This window comes from Charadrius vociferus, unplaced genomic scaffold, assembly GCF_000708025.1.
Source record: "Charadrius vociferus isolate BGI_N301 unplaced genomic scaffold, ASM70802v2 scaffold19, whole genome shotgun sequence".
In the NCBI taxonomy this organism is placed as follows: domain Eukaryota; kingdom Metazoa; phylum Chordata; class Aves; order Charadriiformes; family Charadriidae; genus Charadrius; species Charadrius vociferus.
The window spans coordinates 1116126-1137549 of NW_009650173.1; the positions used below are offsets into that span (position 1 = coordinate 1116126).

Consider the following 21424-nt stretch of genomic DNA (forward strand, 5'->3'; position numbering starts at 1 on the left):
GTGCTGAGATTCTGCTGACTCTGAGGTTGTTTCTGTATTTTCAGTAGCGTTGCTGAAGTTTAGATTTCAATCCAGCATAATTTACTGAGAAAATGAGAGGAGAGTAATTCCTGCATTCAGTTTAAAATGTCAGCACATAACAAGTCGACAAGCCTGGCTCCAGGTGAAAGTTTTAGACCTGGGTATGGCTTGATTGAATGTTAGGGAATGAGACTTGCTTGTTAGGAGAGGGAGGCTGTATTATTGAGTGTTCCAAACGATCTGATTTTGTGCGCGTCTCTGGTTCTATTAAAGATTTTGTTTATGATATAAGGCACAAAAAGTGTGTATGTTTATAGTGATAACATCATTCTCTTTCTCCTGTGTGTTTTGGAAAAAGGGTAATGGGCCTGCCTGCGTTTAGTAACTCTTGGTCCTTGCAAGGTGCGCTACAAATAATAGTAACGTACTAGGGGAGCTGTAATCCCTCAGGATCTGTTCAGCATATTTTTAGCCATTTGTCAGTTATATTATAGGTGAAATATGTCATGTCAATGGTATTTTATTTTTGTGAACAGTCTAATTTTTTGCAGTTGCCACTTGGGTACAATTGGAATTGCCCCTTTTGAATGACATTTGTCATCATTCACCTCTGTTATTTATGAGGAACACAATTTGATAATTTGCACATCTAAAAATATAATTCTGGTATCTACCCACTCCCTTTGCATTACACAGTCTATTTTAGAATTCTTCACTTCTGGATTTTACTCTGGTGAATGGGGAGGGGAGGTTAAGTTTGCATAAGCATTGATAGTAAGCATGAAGATTAATATTTTTTTTCTGATTTCCAGGAAAGCACAGCTTAGCAGATAGCAAGTGCTTTTGAAAATCACAATTAAATCTTCACATTTCAGTTTTGCTAAGTGAATGGTGAATAGCTGGTGCACTGTTTCTCCTAGGGCAGCTTCTCAGCATTGCTTCGTAGCCCTTTTGTGCTGGTTGTGAAGGTGACGTGGAGGGGCCTTACACCACGTCTGTTGGAACAGCTGACGATTTCCTCAGCATGGTGAAATCTCGACCTAGGATGCAAAAAGTTTTATATCATATGTGTCCTCATGTAAGTGAACTGTGAAAAGTAAAGAACTTTTTGAAGAGTTCCACAGATGGATTTCGGGAAGCGTAGCAGACTTCTGAGACCTCCAGTGACAAAATAGTGTCACTCATACCCGCAAAGCCACCCCTGAAATCCCAGATGCCAGCCTCATGTCGTCCTTTTGAGGACTGGGGAAGGCACGAAGGCGGTTTGGAGACACCTCTTTACTCACTGCAGTTATACACCAATAGACTTTGGCACTGCCAGAGATCTGACCTATAATTTCTTGGTAACTGAGCATTTTATGTGACTCCCAATTTGTATGACTCTTGTTTCTGCTTATGACATACGAGTCTTCTCATCTTTCATTTACGTGATTCCTGGCATTTTAAATTCAAGTAGATTAGATTTAGATTTTTTGTAATGAATCTGCATCATTTTGTGTTCTGCATACTCCTGAGACAGCCTGGGGGAACCTGATAGACACGATTTATGTGTATCATTTAGAGACATAAGAAAGCATCTGATTGGTTTCGTCTTTCTTTTGTTAGCTCTTTCCTATAATTCTAATCACCATTTTACTGTAGCATTACACAGCTGAGGAAAGTATGATTTTTCAAAGGCAGGATGCTTGCCATATTTAGAAGTGGTGGTACTTAAGGGAAAATAGCTTGGAGTTCTTTACAGCAGATTTCTTCCTGCTGATTCTAGTGGTAGCTCCGATCATAGTTTGCAAGGTAGAAATACATCTGACATGTATTTCACCAATGATAAATTTAATTCATCTATTCCTGGTGTTACTTCCTGACTTCAACAGAATAGAGTATGGGTAGGATGCTTCTGTGCAGCACTGAGTTCTACTGCGAAAAAGCAGTTTGTGTAAAACCAGAAATGGATGCTGATACTGCAGTGCATTGTGTATGGCAAAGGAGAAGAAGGACTGATGAGATTTGGCAGTGTTTATTCCTGTGGTGATGAGATACTTGGAGTCTTCTACATGGCTTCTAGGTCTCTGTCACTTTTGCACAGAGCAGAGTGAAGGAGACAGAAGCATTAAGAACCTGGCCCTGTAATTTTCCAATTGAAATCAGTCAGTATAAACAGTAAGCCAAATTCTCTTCTGATATCAATCGATGCGCTTCTGTTGGCTTTAGTAAGGCTGTGCCCATTTGCAGTAGCTACGAATTAGGCTGTTGCTCCCCTCCCAACCTTTCTGATGACTTAACACAATTTTTTAAACATAAAAGTCTTGTTTCAGGTCTGGGCTGTTGGCTTGTATGTTTAAATTGGAGGCATGTCAGTCCTCATGTAATCAACACTTTGAAGGAGATCCATGAATGAGGTTAGGTAAAAATGCAATTTTTTTTTCTACTACTATCTGGATTTTCTCAGAACCTAGATAATTTTATCCCATTTGCATCAAACATGCAGGTAACTTTAGAATCCTGCATCTGTATTGTTTCTAGGGAAGCAAAATAAAATTACAAATGACAGTAATTGACATTACATGCTTTAATTAAATTTCCTCCTCTGTGAACCAAAACCTTTTAACCAAGTATTGCAGTGCTATTTCTGTATTTATTTGTTACATGGGTTAATGTGCTATGTGGCAGATACGGTATTTATCCATTTTCACAAATTAAGCTATCAGTGTCATGTTGCCTTTGAATTGTTTCCTGTATTGATGGCCAAAACCGCTTGAAAAAGACTTTAGTCCTCCCCGGCTATAATTCTGTTTTTACAAGGCTGAAAATTGTGGGGTTGAAAGTGAACCCTTAGGAACAGTTTGAGAAACTTTAGGCCCAAAGTATCTTACCAATGTGCTGTTTTTTCCCTGCAGTCATCTCAGCTGAGGGAAGGGGGAGGCACATAGGCTTTTTGAATGATGGTTTTGTTGTTGTTGTTAGATTACAGGAATTAGAAATTAAGTCCCGCTTGAATTTGTTTGTGGCAAGTGAAAACGGATTATAGAGTATGATTAGAAATTCCTCTAGTCGGTCCCCAAGCTGTGCACTTCAGAACTGCTATTGTCAACTTCTTGTCATGTTAGGCCCTCTGAGAAAGCAGCTCTGCTTTAGCTAATTTACAGCTTTCTTACTCTGCTGTAACTACACCTGTTGGAACAGTTTACCTGGACATGATCTTTTGGCTATTACCGTAGGTTCAAAAACTCATCCTGAGGAAAATTACTTTCATTTACTTTTTTTTGTAAAATAGCTACTTTTGTGCATGCAAAAAAAGTGCCACTTCATAAATACGTGTAAATAATCGCTTATAAAATAGTTTGAATTGATGATGCAGGTTGCTGTGGCTTCAGACTTTGTGAGTTTTCTTAACATGTAAACATCTTCAGCATCCTCCTTAATGTTTCAAGTGGAGCATGGTTTTCCTTTAGCTGTACTTACCTCCCAGATGGCATTGCCATAATAAAGTATCTGGGACACTTATGGTTCTATTCAGAAATTAAGAAAAGGAAAGCTTGGTAAAGAACTTCCAGCTCAGTATTGTCCTGTAATTGAACGCTGTTATTCAGCAGTTCAGCAGTCCAGTTTCCCAGTGCCAGAAAGCAATGGGACTCCAGGAGTCAGAATGGGGAGCCCTATTACTACTTGTGAGTGCAGCAAGAAACAGGACTGTTGGCAGGGGAGATCTGCTTTTAGGAGTGGTGCAGTAGCTGCAGACCGATGTGTATCAAAGACTCCTTAAAACTGGCGAATAATGTGGTTTCAGAATAGTGATGAGAGCTCAGTGTCTTTTTCTACAAGGAATCACATCTGATACCAAACCTGGGGGAGGAATGTTGTGTAGCACAGCTGAATAACCCTAAACAATAAATACCTCTCAGTTCTCCACACTTGCCTTTTGGCACTGGTATTTTAAATTAAGTTAAATTGGAAACTAGAAAGGTAACCACTTTCCACTACTTAGAAATGAGCCAGGGATGTGTCACTTCCCTCATCCTGCTCCAAGTTGAAATAGACTCTTAAACATTTTACAGCTTCTGAAAAGTTTTAGTCTGTAGAAAACTTCATAGCAATTTGATTTTTAGCCCAAGTAATTGCTTTAGATTATCTTTTCATTACTGTCCCTCTTTGGAAGGACCCATAGCCCATAAAACTAGTTAATTTCTTACCAGTAGTTTACTATTTTTTTGATGGTTCATACCTCTCCTTTTCTCCATTTTTTAGCTTTTTATGTGCTTTTGCCTGATTTAGAGCTTAATCCTCCTTCCATGTGAGTTTTGCTAATTATTTCACTAGGGAAATATTTATAGGGAAGGGAGTACTGTGAACAAGTCCTGAATTTGGTAATATCACAAGTGCATCTCAATTCTGGCAACAGGATTCAACGATTCTGTAGCTCTTGTTGACCAGCCTTTGTTTCAAAAAAAGAAAAAAAAAAAAAAAAAAAAAAGAAAAAAGAAGGAAATTTCACTTCCAGTATTGCCATGTCTATCATGTCTGTGCCCAGAGCTTTCTTATGCTTTGAGGGGAATTGTGACTTTATTCAGTTGTAAGGGGAAAGGGTACAAGTTACCTACAGCAGAAACAGACTATGAGATTGGTAAAAACACATGCTTTACACTTGCTGTTTGATGATTTTGTTCAGTTTTATGACTGATAACAAAAGCACGCAGTCAAAACTGCATCCCAGCATTCAGAATGCAACTTACCAAGCTGCAAAAAGCAGATTTAGTTTCTTTTGCAGATGGTCTATGAGTCTCATGTGGCATCATATTAAATTATATAGGCAGTCAGTCACTTGTTCTGGAGCGATGCTCTGAGCTGAGAGTTGTGATGTGCTTGGACCATTCTGTTGGAAAACAGGCTCTAAAGCTAATACAGCTTCTCTGAAGAGCAGCAGCAAAGGGGCCTGCAGAGCAAGGGGTTTCAGACACCTTAAAGACTGCAGTTCTCCCGGTGATGCACTATGAGGGTGGCCCAGCGACCCTATGATGGGCTGTGGAGCATTTTGCCCTAAAGGTAGGAGACTAGCCCGACTCATTCAGTTATTTTTCATCTTCGTTTCTGTAATACTTTAGGAGTATTGTTTTCTGACCTCTTATTTTTGCAATGATAGTTACTTTTGTTTTATAGTATTTTGAGGATAGGAATGGGAGTTTATTTTCTTCTTGTCCTTGTCAGACTTCATTTTTCTTGGGTGAAAGAGGAAGAAAATACAGTAGTTTGTTAATTTTGAATGTCATGCCATGAAAATATTTCTGCAATATGTGATATTTCATAAGAGCATGTGTTTCTATTAACTTCAGTTTAGTACAAATTCAGTCCTGAAGTAATACTGGATCCAGTGTGAAAACAGTGATTTTTATCAGCTGAATTTCCACTCAGGGAAATTGTCATTTATAATCAAAAGCATGCTTGAGATAGCAATTTTCAGATGGGCTGTGTATCATGCAGTAGGTAAGTTCTAATATTCAAGTTTATTAAAATGAAAATTTTGTAGTACTGAACACTTTCTAATAGGAATATTAACATAAACTCATTTATGACATCAACAACTGAAGGCTGCAGATTATTTCTGTGAAACTCTGAATGTGTTAGTGCTGTGAAGTAAAACCCATTTAAGGTTATTTACTTGGATGATTGAATTGCAATTTTTGGTGTGCTCACCTGCAAAGTAGGAAATACAGCCACAGCGCCTACTGCTGTGAATGTTTTGCATGCTGAAATTGATACATTGGTAATGACAGCCGCCCATGAAATGCATTTAACAGGTAGGAGTTTACACAGAGTTTTTTCCCTTGTCCGACAGCTCTTGACAGGTGGTATTAAGTGCTGCTCTGAAGTTACAGCTTGTTTGAGGTTTCTTGGAAAAGACAGTTGCAATGCATGTGCAGTTCAGAGCTGCGGTTTACCCTTATAGTGCTGGTGCTTACATTGCTTGCAACTTGTATCCTGATAAGAAACATGTGAACACCATAATCAGGTGAACAGTTCAGTAAGGTAATTTTTTTGAGACAGGGCTTTTGGAAGTTGAAGCAGCTGTTTGAGTTTTATGAGGAAATGAGCAAGCTCAGGAATGTGCAGGAGTGTACCAGGGAGTACCCGTGAAGGGCAAGGCACAGGGCTGGATAAGAATCACTGCTACTGGTTATATGAAAAGAGGGTGTTCTCTTTGCTATGATGCAGGTTTGGAAAGCGAGGTACATGTATTCCTGTCTGTTCTACGTCAGGCTAAATGTAATGTTATAGACAGGTTTTTAAGGCTGTATTTTAAGTGCCTTGCTTTCATTTTACAAGTGAAATTTGTGCCTCCAGAAAGGATACATTTACATGTTTCCTTTAATCTAGAATTGCGTCACTTTCTATGGTGCAGAGTGGGGATAATGCTATTTTCTTCTGATGGTGGGATGTTAAACTAATAATTCTGATTAAGGGATTTGAGAACCTAGACGGGAAAGTGTTGATTTGTTTCCTGTGCAAATTGAGAACTAACTCTGCTTTCATAGGCCAAACATAGTTTCCAGTTTGTGCTACCAAAGTCCTGTCTTGCATCATCATCTTACACTTTCGTGTAAATGTGTTTTAGCAAAATACCACAGCCATACTATTGATCACACCACACTGTGATTTATGCCAGCTGACTGAAGTCCTCCCTCTGCTCAGGGGTTGCCACAGCTCTAATATATTCCTCTTCCTCCCTGAAATGACCCGTTACCCTATATGGCTGGGTAACAACAGGAAGGCTTCCAAACATCTTGATGATGCACACTCATATGAAATAAGGATAGGGAGACAAGTTTACATTTTCTGTAGTCCTTTCTGTAACAGTCCAAGTTTTTTTGCTGTCAGACGCATGCTAACCTCCACATTAGTCAAGAGAACTCCAAAGGGTAGTTTACTCTTCAGTATGCTAGAAGATATATTTTTGCCATTTTAAGATTTCATTTTTCTGCCCTTCACCAAATCCAGCCCATTTACTTTAAGAATGTAGCTGGGTTTCGGTCGATCCAGCCAAAGCCACAGCTTGGTTTTTCCATGTTGAAGGCCTGTCTTTAGATCCCAATTCCCAAATTAGATCCTGATTGTCCTTGACAAAAAAAAACTTCAATTCCCTAGGACACGCTGCAGAGACTTTTAGAAACTATCTCTGTGTTAGGCACAAATATTAAAAATAGCAAGAAATTGAAAATCTTTAAAATGGAGGGGAAAAAAAGAAAGAATTAGACATTGCAGGTAAATTCTCATTTGTTGTACTGAATCTGAGAACTACAGTTAGATGCTCAGGATTGACGCAGAACGTACCAAAGCATGGACTGCAAGCTACCAGTTATGCAAATAAGTAATACATCTGCATTTTTGTATCCATTATTATTTTAATTTCTTCAGGTCACTCTTAATCCCATTTTCTTTGTGTCTGCTACTTGTCCAGCTTTGGTGTCACTCAAACTTTATCTTGGTTGACTTTGATACCAAAGTAAGATCTTGATGCATGAGGAGCTCTCAGAAGATATTAAGGTGGTTTGGGTTTTTTTTTTCCTTCTGGGATGTAGAAATACTTGGTCACTTACTACAAATCTTCTGATCCTTTGTTACAAAGTCACTCCTTGAAGATGACCAGATGTTTATATTAAAACACAAGTAGCTCTAGGAACTACTGTTTGAAAATAGTGGCCATGTGTGACACGTAAACCAATCCACAGTCCTTGAAAAGGAATGTATCTTTCCAGTAAATGTAGTCATTTTCCTAATTCTTCCAAGAAGAAGAAGTAGTCTAGATTATTGAGATGCAGTGAATTTGACACCATTTTTTTTCTTCTTCAAAAACAAGGCCTATATACACAAGAAGAACCGAGTAAGAAATTCAGGAAATCCTCAGCTTGCTACTAGTGTGCCCTCACATTCCTAAGAACTATTTTTGGGTTTTCCCTTAGGAATAGCTAGAACTTGTTGAGCTGGGAAAGACTTCTTGGAACAGATCTTTGGTTTTGTGTTTTCTGCACAAGCGCCTCTTGTTGATGTTGGAATAGCTACTCTTAGCTGGTTGGTGATTCAGAGAACGAGACAAGTCAGTCCCATAAAATCAGCTTCTCCACTCCACAATATTTGGAAAAAACTGTTGCAGCAAGCTGGTGAGCATGTAGGATGAATAATTGCCCCCACTTGGTTAGGGTTAGGACTACAAGAGGTCTGTCTGACTCTCTTCTGGATGTTGCTACCTGCAGATTTGTTATAACTCAAGAAATATCAAAATATTGGTGAGGAGGATACAAATGCTCTCCCTTCGGTCTCCATATAGCCTGAAGCACCCCAAGTAGTTCTGAGATATCTCAAAAAGTAAGTTCTGAGATGTCTCAATAAATATCTCAATACATTGGAAATGTTAGCTGTCAAGGGATTTGTTTCAATAAAATATGTTGTGTTTAGGGATACCGTATGCAGACCGGTTAAAAGCCTGTAGGTATCTTTTGCATGAAGACCCCACCAATGTATCTGAGGCTGTTAGAGAAGTTTTCAGGCTGCGTTCACATTCAGCATCAGACATTTTGATAAGGCCTTGGACTGGTCACAGTATTTCTCATATGCATGGTTTTTCCTTCATTGGGGAAAAAAATCAGTGTCATTTGAACTCCTGTCTGCATTTGTTCCCAATGCTGTCTTGTGTTTTTTTCTGTGATGTTTTAAACACTCCTATAGAGTGACAGGCTTTTCAAAACATCTGGAAATACTGCTTATGTATTGTAAAAGATGTGTTGAGAGGATGTGTTGAAGGAATGAATGGAATGACTGGCATCTGTGTTAGCTTGACACTGCACTGCTTCTTACTTCTTAGAAACTACAGGAAAATTCTGAGAACGAACCTTCATCCCAGATGAAATGTGAAAGCATGTAAAGCTTAATGAAACTACTCGTGGCATGATGAAGAAAATCATGTGTATTCTTTAAAAGGATTGAGTTTGCTCCTTGTTTTGCTGTTGTTTCTTACCTGCTCAGACCAGAGATCTGTCAATCTGTGAAGGATTTTTTCCCCTGCTAATTTCAAAAAAAGAAAGGGATAGCAAGCTAGTGACTGAGGTACTTCAGAGTAGCTTTGGACTTTAAAGAAAGTTCAAGGCAATAAGCATTTAATTTGTATTGCATACATGAAAATTAAATTATAGCATTTCTCCCATTCTTTTTTGTGAGCAGCATTTCTCCCATTCTTTTGTGTGTATGCCATGTTTGGTTTAATGGAGAAATGAGAAAAGAAAATAGATTCTTTTTTGGAGACTGGGCACTAATGCAATAACATTAAAGGCAGGCACACTGTTGTCAGCCAGTTTGCATATTTATTTACTTTTACAAATGGTTGGCTTGGAGTCAGCAGTTAATGGAATGAGAATGATGTTCCTGTACAGATCATTTCCTGAGAAACATTTTCAATTACAAACATATCTCTGCTTTTCTTTCCTCATTTGTTATGTCTTGGAGCATAAATGGGGAGTAGCATTTACAACTTAAGGTTTATGTTCTGAAGACAATTTTAACAATGATCCCCACATAAAAAGGCCCCTTTGTAGTTGCAGACATATGTTTATGATGTTTTGTGCTGTGAATATCAAATTTCTGGTGGACGCTGTGTCACACTCTGCAAACTTGTAAACATCTATAAATCCATTGGATCATTTTAGTACCATGTGTAATGCAGATTTATTGTCTTTTGTGTGGATTTCTTTTGTTTTGGAGTTAAAGCTGAGCTGCCAAAATCCATATTGGATGAATTACGTATTCAAGAAAATTAGGCAGTACCATTTTAGATTAATATTTTCTTTTCCCTTTGTGGACTTATAAGATGCACACACACAAGCATTAGAAAATAACATTTTGGATGGATGGCCCAGAAAGCAATTGCATAAGTTTACTTGACTAAATAGTATCATTCTGTAAAAGCTTAAACTACAAATTTTTGAAAACGCTTTTGCCGTTTTTTCTCTTATTCTCTGACCATCTTAGGTAATTTAGATCTCTTCTCATGTTTGCCAGTACAAATTCAGAATTACTCCACTGAACTTATATCGGAGTATTAAATTGGAATATGTCAGGGGGAATAGGACTCACACTGAGCCAGTGAGCTGGTATAAATCAGCATAAATGCACTGAAATCTGTGTGGATACCCTTAGGTTAAAGAAAGGAAGGAAGTTAAAGAACTGCAGGAGTGTGTATGTATATATAATTATGTAGGTGCATATGCATCTATTTAAATCTCCTGGTTTTGAAAGATTGAGGTTAGAAGCGTCGCATCACTGTTCTCCTCCAACATTAGGGTTCGGTTCTAGTTAATCACAAACTTTCAGAATTGATCCATTGGTGTCGTAGCACTTGGGTAGTTTTAGTTTGGTAAGTATGGAATCAATTATACGGAAAGACATGGCTGTAGCACTCAGAGGGGAGACCATTTAACACTACATCTTGCTGTATTTATTTTATGATTCTTTGGATAGATATGCTGAAATACGTCTAAACCGCAGAGAGTGAATTGGGTGATGTGGCATTTCTGAGCTCAGTTAAATAAGATGTGTTTTATTCAAATCAGAATAACATTAAGCCCTGAATACTAAACAGGGCAGCAAAAAGCCTTCAGCACACAAAATAAACAAGTAAAAAACCCAAATGAAACTGTCTAATAAATACAATGTGGAGCAACAGGCTGCATGTACTAGAGGAATTAAGCCAATTTAAACCGTATGGGCAGTACTCCACTTTCAGATGTGCTCAGCGTCCAGCGGTTTCAATGGCAGTTGGATGCACGCATCAAAGGGCAAAGTCTGGCTCGGAGCACCCGTGTGGATTTGATAGCGTAGGTTTATGACCTTGTAATCCTAGAGCATCTAAAACAGTAAGAACTCTATCCAGCTTAAAATAGCTGCTGTAGTTGTTGATACAAGCCTGTGGGCTCCCCAGCTCTGGGGCCAAATTTGGTGCTGGCATGATAGGAGGAAGTCTGTTGACAGCTGATAGCAGTGGAGTTGCACTTGATTACATCATAACAAATTTGGCATGTGGAGCTGAATCAGAAGTCTGAGCAGAAGTGTCCATTTCTTATCCAGAGTTAAAACTGAGACTTTCACGTTGCCAATCCACAGAGATTTGTCCTCACCATGTCTAACTGTTGCTTTTAAGGGACTTGCTTTAGAAGTACATTGAACCCCCAGTTCCACTCAGCATGGTGACTGTAAAAAACACATGAAGGACTGGATTTTCCTCTCGCATCCAAAAGGATAAAGTCCCTAATCATGCCAATATAAGCATGATGAGAACAAGCCCCATGGTAGCTCATGCACTGGGCTGTATCTAAGCCGCAGCAGAGGGTGAGAACAGAAAGGCGCTCTTAAGTCTAATTGCTGGGGTCGTCCAGTGGCCAAGCATGCCTGATGTCAAGCAGACAACTCTGGGTACTGTCCTTCAGAGGAACTGCCACAGGTCCCAGTGCAGTGGTCTGGCTCTTGGCAACTGGTGTGGTATAGGTGAACTGCTGCAGCTATGTCCCCTCCTCCCTTCCTGGGTCTTCACACTGTATAACTCAGAGTGGAGGTCTTACTGATGCTCCAAGTCGTTCCTCAATGTATTTCAAGAAATTAGGTGATTTTATTTTAGTTTCAGCTGCTGCAAAAATTGTCTCAAACCTGCATGCTTTGTTTTTATTAAAATACTAAATTGCTGAAGTGATTTTCATGAAAATTAATTAAAACAAATTAATGAAAAGCAGCTGAAAAATGGATTCCTCGGCTGAAACTGTGGTATGTAAGCTCTTAACCTCAGTCACATTTTTGTGGTTCCTCTATAAACACCTACGTGTATAATAGTGGTTTGTCATGGAACTTTTTTGATGGAAATTCTTAAAAAGTGAGGCTATACGACATAATGCACGTGTTCTTACCTGCTCCTTTTAGTAGTAATATTAATCTGTAGTTAAATCTTTTCAGTATTGGGAAAGAAATGAAAAAGATGCTGTCAAGCTCAGGGTTTCTCCATCATGTTTTCTGCTTGTAGGGGACAGGAGGGCAGGAGGAGTCTTTATTATGGGACTAATACCAACCTTGGGCATGAGTTGTGCAATGCAGAATGGGTTGGCTGAGGAGGAGTTATCCTCTCTGGCGAACTGGATCCGTCTGGGATCTTTGAATCATCTGGAGGTGTGTTGGGTAGGTTCTGCGTATGGCGTGGGCAGGTGTGAGAAATGTATGCGATTCAGGTGAGCGGCTTGGAGGAACAAAACCACCGCTTGTGTATACCTGCATACAGCAAAGCAGGACTTGGCTGCTACTGTACAATAAATATAGCACTCGCAATGCATTCTAGAACAGATCAATGTATTAGTTTCTCATGTATATTTATTTTTATTTTATTTGTATTTTATATTCTCTTTCCGTACAAAGATATGGTGATTTTTTTTGTTTGCTTTCTCTTATTTTCAGAAACTCTGATAATATGATGAAGGTCATATGTAGAACATAATAGTTGTGCACATTGGAGGACAAATATGGGGAGGTTCAGTGGGCCTTGTCAAGCATGTTACAAAACGTTCAGCCTTGAAAGGTTCACTCAGTCTCCCTGGAGAAGTGTCAGCAAGCTCTGCCAGTGGGTTGCTCCGTGGAGAGAGGAGCCAAAAGCTTTCCCCACCATCCTTCACTAGGAAAATGAGCTGACTGCTTCCTCCAGTGTGTCTTGCCCCAAGCAGAGCATCTAGCCCTTTGGGATAGAGGACCTCAGTGAAGCCAGTTGGCTTGAATAGATTTTATTTACTATGCTCCCTCTTGGGATTGATGTTGTAAAAATGTTTTCTGCCTAGGAACCTTTGTGCGGAAGTCCTCCATGAACTAAACATTTCAGAACAGAAAGACCTCCACATGGAAGTTTTCTATCCACTGATGTTTTTATGCCCATAACCATTTTCAACCAAAATTTAAGAAGAAAATAAAAATCAAAGAGGTTAATAAAATGATTTTCTCTAAGGAGTGCTAGCAGTTCAAAAGATTGCCATTAAGTGTAAACAGTTCCTGAGATTGTACTTGCTAGACCAAATTCATCCTTGCTATAACTCCTCGGAACTCAATGAAGTTACATGAGGGATTAATTTGGTCCATTGCTCTCAGCCATCAGTTTTAGAGGATATACAACAATCCAGGGAACTGTTATTGTCAACATTATTTTATGACTCTTTAGAGCTACTCAGTATTTGTATTTTACAGATCCACAAGCAGGGTGAGTGTATGGAGTGAAGTTAGTGTTTCAGTGTTGAAGGTAGTGGATTTTTCAAAGTTATTTTTGTACAATTAGAAGTAGTAAGTGTTCTAACAGCCATTATTGCTATGAATCTTACATAGATGCCTGAATACAGCTACACAGACTCTTGAAATGTGCACAGCCATTTCTTCTGTCAGAGCACAAAACATTTCACAAAGCATAGAAAATATTTGGAAAGTTTTAAGTACGGTTATCCCACCAACTGACTAATTGTCACAGTGTTCATGTGAAACTTAGGTGTACTTACTGCACACAGGAAGTTAAGGCAGAGAAGTAATACTTTTTTCCAAAAGCTAATTTACAAGGCAGTCACGGGGCCAGGATCAAAACACAAGATCTCCACTGTCACTTTCTACTTTTCTGTTTTCTCCGAACCTAAATTGTTTCTGTAATTTTCAAAATAAACTGAAAGTTTCAGGTAATAAATCTGAAATGTTAGATGGTGAATCTGCATCTGCACGTAAATCATATATTTTAGTTCATGTCAGAAGGTGTAAACAGTTACCTGAATCTAGGACACATGTAGGACGGTTGAATTAACTTATTTAAGTTTAAACTTTGACCAGAACAGTTGTGCTAACAACCAGTTCTATTCAAGGTCTATACACTGGAAAATTAGTGGTCAAAACAACATTACTTGTCGTTTGTAAGACAGTGAGCCTCTTTCCTGGTTTGGTAAATCAAGTTTGCACTGATTTCTTGGTTACAAAGTGGATACAAACTTGTCTGATCACCGAAGTGGGTTACCCTCCCTGCACAGTGCTATGTGTTCTTTCATAGTAGTAGGATTAGCCTATTGGCTTTTTTGTATTCATTCTCTTCTGTTATGGAAGCATGTTTGGGTAGTGAAGGAAGGGGTTTGTCTTTGCAACCTATTAAAATCTGGGTCATCAAGAAGCATGAATGAAGTTTCACTGAACTGTACCAGGTACAGAGCCTGTACATTAAAGAACTGGCGGAAGAACTGCTTTTACACTTCTCTGGATCTCTCTGTTCCCATGTCATCAGAACACGTATTACAAGAACATTGATTTTTGCAGCGTTAGGGGACTTTGGCTGAGTAAGAACTCATCCATATTTCCTGACAACTGTGGGCATCTCCAGACGATGGAATTTTGGTTTACTTCCCCATTCCTGTGTCCCAAGTTATTTCTCATCCTGTGTCTGGACTCCCCACTAAGGCAGTACTTTTCAGGGTTCATTATTTTACACCTGTGTCCTGCTGCTGTGGTTTCTGCTAAAGAAAGCCCAAGAACACAGGGCAGAAGCATCCCAGTCTGCTCCGGCTGGTCTCTGACCTGAGCAACGGAGGGAGCCATGTGCTGCAACTGCACCTTCAGTCCTAACAAGTTTATCAGTCTGGCAGCTCCCATGTTGGATATATAGCCAAGCCCAACTCCTCTCAAGTAGCTAAACTTGAAGCATCTCCAGAGCAAGGGTGACATAGCTGCCAGCAGTAATCATTTCCCTCAGCTAAAATGATTCATTAGTATTAAAATGTCAGGACCATTAAAATGCAAGTGAGCTTTTTAAAAATTGAAGACAATGGGCCTTATCCTGGAAGAAATTTGAGGAAATTGCATTGATTCCAGTGTCATTATGCATGAAAAATCTACTCATATGAGTAAAGGTTTGTTGGCTGGGCCTCCCATTTTTGTTAGCTGTATTTTATTGCTGTAATTACACCTAGTGGCATATCTAACAGAGTCATGTTCCTATAAAGAAATTAAGACAATTAATGCTACTTTCAACAAGAGTGAAATAGTAAGTAAAATTGAATTGAAATTTGACCAAGCTCTTCTTTTTTATTTCCTAGTATCTGAATTACAGGAAGAAGGAATAAATGCTATTAACTTACCTCTCAGTCCGATTCCATTTGAACTAGACCCTGAGGACACTATGCTAGGTAATTCACAACAATTTTACATCTCAACATAAAAGCTTGATGTACAATAAAGTGTTATGCCTGTAATAGTTTCTAATATATTTCTTTTAAACCTTCTAGAGGAAAATGAAGTCCGAACAATGGTTGATCCAAATTCAAGAAATGACCCAAAATTACAAGAACTAATGAAGGTAATAAAACCCACGTAAACACTTTCAGGAAAGTGAAACTGTTTTCTAATGCTATCCCTGCCTCCTTCATTTGAACACTTCAAAGCACTGTTTAGATATTAGTTAAATGAAACCATGTGGTGTATACATCCCAGTGAAATGGGCAGGTCATTTGTTGCAGTATCTTTCTCTAGATATGGCACAGAGAGACTTAAGAATTTAGATTAAAATCCTGAGTCCAGATTCTTAGTCCCATCCCACCCCCAGTCTAAGGTGACACTGACTTCCCTCGTAGTCTTTGTGATTCTTGGGTTTAGAACTTCAGTGTGAAGCTTCATTAGAGTTGACCTCAACAGCTTTTGCCTCACAATAAAATGTTAAAATATTACAGAAAGCAAAGGGCAGATTTCACTCCAGAAGGCATAGCATCGATCTGGTCTAGACCTTGTGGTGCATTGACACAGCCACCTTAGAAAGTCCTTCCTAAGTCCTTCAAGCTATTTTCTTCTGATGACATTTCAGACTGATTGTATTTTGAGTCATTGCAGCTTTGGTATTCTTTCTGCTAAATATTTTCATCATTGTACAAAATGACATGTGTTTTAAATTGCAAATGAATAGTGTATAATACTGCCAAATTTGTGTTTCCCATATAGGTATTAATTGACTGGATTAATGATGTGTTGGTAGGAGAGAGGATTATTGTGAAAGACTTGGCTGAAGACCTGTATGATGGACAAGTATTGCAGAAATTATTTGGTAAGAAAAAATATATGTGCATGCTGTTGGGGCACTTTGTCAGTAAGTGGATCACTTGTTCCTACTTAGGAGCCTTGGTATCATCTTACATTTATGCCACTAAGTGATATAAAAATAGCATTGTATTATGAGACCCTTGAGCATTAGACTGTATGCAGAATCCTTACAGCTACAGTGCAATGTGTGGTGCTCTGTAGTTGATGAGAACAGCATAAAGCCTACCTGGGGTGCTAGAGAGGGAGGGTTCTTGTCTTGGCAACAGTATTCACTCCAATTAAATTTATTATCTGCATATGTGCTGTGCAAACTTAACCGTGTTACAAGTGGAAAGTAAATTTGAAGGCAAGGGTATTTTCAGTACAACGGTGGATGTTTTTAATCTCTGCTGGTTCCATACTATAGTTTATTCACATTGCGAAGTTCCTCTGGAAAGTTGGAATTTCTTTCTGATTTGATGTCTGGCTTTTAACGTTACTGAGGTAATGGTACCCAGTGGACTGCAAACTGAGCTTCAGCTGAGAAACAGATAGAGAAAAGAAACTGCTAATGCAGAGCTGGCATGTGCTTTTTTAACTGTTGGCTTGGAAGCCATTTTCTTAGTTATTACAGCTCATAAAGTCTCCAGTAAATTTCTTTTCAGTATCTTAAATGAATCTTGAAACATCATGTGAGCACTTCTAATAAAGACTACACAGATGATTCCCTTCTATGAATGTTTAAGCTATTGAATATATTGTGATGGACTGGATATGCCCCAGACTGAACAATTTGATTCTCATGGGCAGACCTCCAGTGACTTCACCCAAAACCCAAAAAAAGCATATCAGATACGTCCTGACTCTAAATATGCGTATACTGATCCAGCACTTATTGATTTCAGTGGAATCTTTTCCATTACCCTTAATTCCTTGTGGATCAGGTCTATGCTAATGAAAGACTTTGGTCTTATCGTGAGACTCTACACAGACTGATTTCTGTGGAGGCACAAGAAAGCCATGGAGATAGCAGTCTCTTAGGCAGGATTCATACACCGGTGCCTCAGGCTCAATCTCTTTGGGAAGATATTCAGCTGGCTTTGATGAGAATAAGATCACCTCTTACCAAGCTTAATAAGATATTCTTTCATTGAAGCAAATTGATAGGTGACCAAGCATTTTGTTTCTAGTGTTGTTATCAGGGACCTTTTACTGCTAAATTTTCTTTGTTTACTATGTAATGGTGAACACTAAGCCATGTATGTATATACCTACCAATCTGTACTAATTATTAACAAACCAATTCATAAAGTATTTTAAAATCTACTGCAAATTTTGAGTGCAGAAAAGGGCTGTGGTTTTGTAGAAAGAAATTGCCCAAGGCTTTAGTTGTTTTCGTACCTTCAGAAATACTTTTTCACATTTCTTGGGTGCATCCTCCACCTTTATGAATATGCCACTTCACTTTTATCACAAATGGCCCAAGTAAAATGTTTAAATCTCCTGAGTCTGAGGGAGAAGGCAGGAGGCTGAGACTGATGAAACAAATCTTCTTAAAGTTGGTATATGTTTCCTAGGTTTGCTGGGCTGCTGTACAAGCCACTTGCATACAGAATACCCTTTATCCAGTAGCAATACAAGCAATGGGCCTTACCTCAGAGTCTGGTGTTCCTTAAAGGGAGTTGCAGCAAATATTAATAAGCCGGTAGTGTGGCTTTCTTAATGCTTCACCTTCCCCTTGGCAATGGGTAAATAAAGGGAAAATGGGAACTGTTTCTTTAGGAATTCAGGCGTGTTGGGGAAAGTGGCTCTGGAAGAAAAAGCAAATAATTTTAAAACTGGGAAGTCTAATATCTCTTGAATGTACATCTGGGTGCATGGAATGTCTTTGTGCTCTTCATGGAGTTAACAATGGTTTTTCTTCTGTTTTTTCTTCTATTATCACTTCAGAGAAACTCGAAAGTGAGAAGCTGAATGTTGCTGAAGTTACTCAGTCTGAAATTGCTCAGAAACAGAAGCTACAGACAGTGCTTGAAAAGATCAATGAAACCCTTAAACTCCCTCCAAGAAGCATTAAATGGAACGTTGACTGTAAGTTGTGTCTTTTCTATGCTGTTCTCACTTGTTGACACCTGAGAGTTCATAGTTACTATCCAGAATTCTGAAATATCCAATGATAAGGGAAGGCTAAAACCTAGTATTTATGGTAGGAGCTGCTCTGGAGCAGTGTGGTACACTCTACCCTCTTTACTGGGGCTCAACCTCCAATTTAAATAAACTGTATTTTCTGAGTTTGTCAAAGTATGGTATTTCTGCTCTTAAGTCTATATGCATACCAGCTTAGGTTTTCTGTCACTTAACTGTTTTGTTGAAACAAGCAAGTACCTGCATAAATGTGAGTAAATAGGTGGAAGGAGAGTTAGGTCCTAGGACTCTTTATCTGTGTAATACTTGCAACATATATATGAATAATTCTGATAGTTTAAGGCTAAATCTGAACCACTGATTTTGGTTACAAAACTCTCATTAAGATTAGGACTGCACTCTTCCTATTTTATTGTATTAAAAATGAACATAGTAATATCTAACAGAAATTCCTTCAGCGGCCCAACACAAGACATTTTAGTGCATATGTGTTGCAGAAAGCAGGTTATCAGCAGCTTTAGAAAATTCAGCCTCTCAATCTGTTTTAAGTTTGGTATCCAGAATTTCACAGTGGTAAATACCTTGACCAATATATAGCAGTGTCCGGGTCTCCTATACCTGTCTTGAGCTGAGCTGTTTTGTATCTCCTTCCATTCACAACAAATCAGTGAGGGAGAGAAGTAGCTTGAGGGAGGAAGAGCGAGCATGAAGTGTCTCTGACTTTCCCCTTCATGTGGTCCCACCGAGTTTTCTTTCCCCACCTCTCTTCAACCTCCCCCAGGTTTTTTCCATTCCCTGTTAAGCAGCTGGAGGCAGGGTGTTTGCAGTGGCCTGACAATTTAACTTCTAGTTTTAATTTAATGTTTTACATGTGTTTTAGAGCTAAAGTAGAGATAGCAGCAGCTGGAGCCAGCTGTAGCACACACCGGTGCTAGGCAGACAGACATCTTTAGCGTTCTGCTAAAGCACCTCATCTGTGACCACTGGCACCCCAGCAAAATTTGACAGCATTGCTGCATTTTATATGGATGATTATCTCCACGGCATAGTTGAGGCTTGCATTGGAAGATAATGAGGAAGGATACTTTAGTGAATCTGATCCTGCTTTAGCAGTGAAGTAAGGTAATAGTTATTGGTTAGTTCAAGTACAAAAAATGTAAGTGAACTGTAGCGTAGCCATCACTACAGGATCATTTAGGAATACCACTCTTGGGAAGGAAGACTATAAATGCAAAAACAAAATAGAAGAAGAAGAAAGGCAATAATAGGAATTAGAAATTATTCACTTTCATGCCAATGGTTTGATACTTGATTAAGGATTTCCTACAGTATGGCTTTTGATATCTTGTAAGTCATGTTAGTGTTAACTACCCATATGAAACCTGCTGTGAAAAAGCTTCAATAACAAGAACTATAATAACTTCATGAGGAATGTTTGAGTCATTGAGTTTAGTAAGTTATTGCTTAAGGCCTCTGCCAAAATAGGCTCGTTTATCATCCTGCAGACATTGTGACACTTAAAAATGAATAAGTGCATGTTATGAGTACAAAAATATCTTTCTGATAGTCCATAAATCCTTCTTGAAATAAAGGGAATAAAGGAAAGGCAAGGAGAATGCAGAGACAGCACTTAAACTGCCGTACATGAAATCTGGCTTTTGGATTAGCTTTAGATTTCCATCTACACAAGCCTATGGCATCCAGACATTTTGCAAAAAAGTAACGCTTCGCTGCTGACGCATATTACTGACAGGGCTGCATTTGCATGACCTATTGAGCAGGAGGAGTTCAGTAAAGGAGAAATGCCTTAAAAGTACCCCCTGGGTCCCAGTGGCAAGAAGAAGAGAGTCCCATAATCCCTACATCCTAAAGAGTAAAAATATGTGCCCTAGTTACTTTGCAGTTTGTAACTTGTGCTTTTAATATCTATTTCAGCTGTCCATGCTAAAAGTCTGGTAGCAATACTTCATCTTCTGGTTGCATTATCACAGTATTTTCGAGCGCCCATCAGACTCCCAGATCATGTGTCCATTCAGGTTGTTGTTGTGCAGGTAAGAGAGGTGTTAAACAGCTCTTGGTAATGTTGTGAAGTTGACCGAGGGGTTTCTTGAAAAATACATTTAGAGTTTCTGTTTGGGCGGGCATGTGTGTGTCTCTTTGGCTGACAAGAAACACTGGTGCGTCTTCCCTGCTGACAATGCTTCAACCAGAAAAAGGCAGAAGTGCTTTCCCAGATTGAGCTGTGGCTCAGAATATCTTATTTTGATTGTGAAGTGGCCAGACTCTGACATTAAAAATATATGAAGCATTATTATTGTTGGAATGTGTTTGTTTATCACCCAATATGATCTCTAGAATTATTAGTTTTCCCGTTTTTGATGGTCTCGCTTGTGTAGAGATTCAAATCATTCTTGGCACTGAATGATGAATTGTCACTGTTTATTACATCCAGATTCATGTTAGGTGACTAAATATTCTTTTTCAGCCTTGTGTATGCTAATTTAGTCTGATTACAGTGTTGGCTTTCTCATAAGCATGCAAAAAAACCCCATCGACTAAATCTTTTGTGTCAGTCTCCTTATTGGAGCCTCATCCATCCAAACTCTTCATGTTATTCTGTTCATCATTTTTCTTTCAGTTGGACTTGTGCTTGCTCTCTTATTTGGCCTCTTCCTATTTATTCCGCTTTTCTTTCTCTCCAATTAACTTTGCCTTTATTTTTCACACTGTAACTGTCTGTATTTATGTGTTTTAACTGATGTTACCCTGAAGTATCTGGTGCAAAGAGCTATTGGTCAAGTTTCGCGTGACTGAAAATCTGTGAGACAGATCTGAGAAAATAACCACTCCTTTTTCCAGCATTCAAATTGGACAAGTTTTGTAATTTGGGGAGAAATCCGAAGGAGAGTCTCTGGTAGATGTATCACTGATGCCTGATAATGACTCACTGACTCTCAGACTCTGCTTCATGGGTTTCTCCATAGAGGATGAAAGAGAACCCCAGCAAATCTGCACTTACATGTCTAAGGCTTCAGAGGAACGTAAGGTTCAAACGCTTTCCTTTTGGTTATTATAAATACATTAATTACACTAGTTTATCTCAAAGTTCTACCAAAAACAGCTTAAGAAATCAGGAGTGCAGCAGTCAGGGCATCTTTGGGATGAGAAA

At 38.8% G+C, this 21424-nt stretch overlaps 1 protein-coding gene across 1 annotated transcript in view; it reads left to right on the forward strand.

The window, feature by feature from the left end:
- PARVA (parvin, alpha) overlaps nt 1–21424 on the forward strand; it is a 72771-nt gene that overhangs the window by 37485 nt on the left and 13862 nt on the right. Inside the window, exons 2-6 of the mRNA XM_009892691.1 lie at nt 15138–15227; nt 15327–15397; nt 16033–16135; nt 18061–18201; nt 20191–20306. Coding sequence (XP_009890993.1) covers nt 15138–15227; nt 15327–15397; nt 16033–16135; nt 18061–18201; nt 20191–20306 — 521 coding nt within the window. The remainder of the gene's footprint in view (nt 1–15137; nt 15228–15326; nt 15398–16032; nt 16136–18060; nt 18202–20190; nt 20307–21424) is intronic.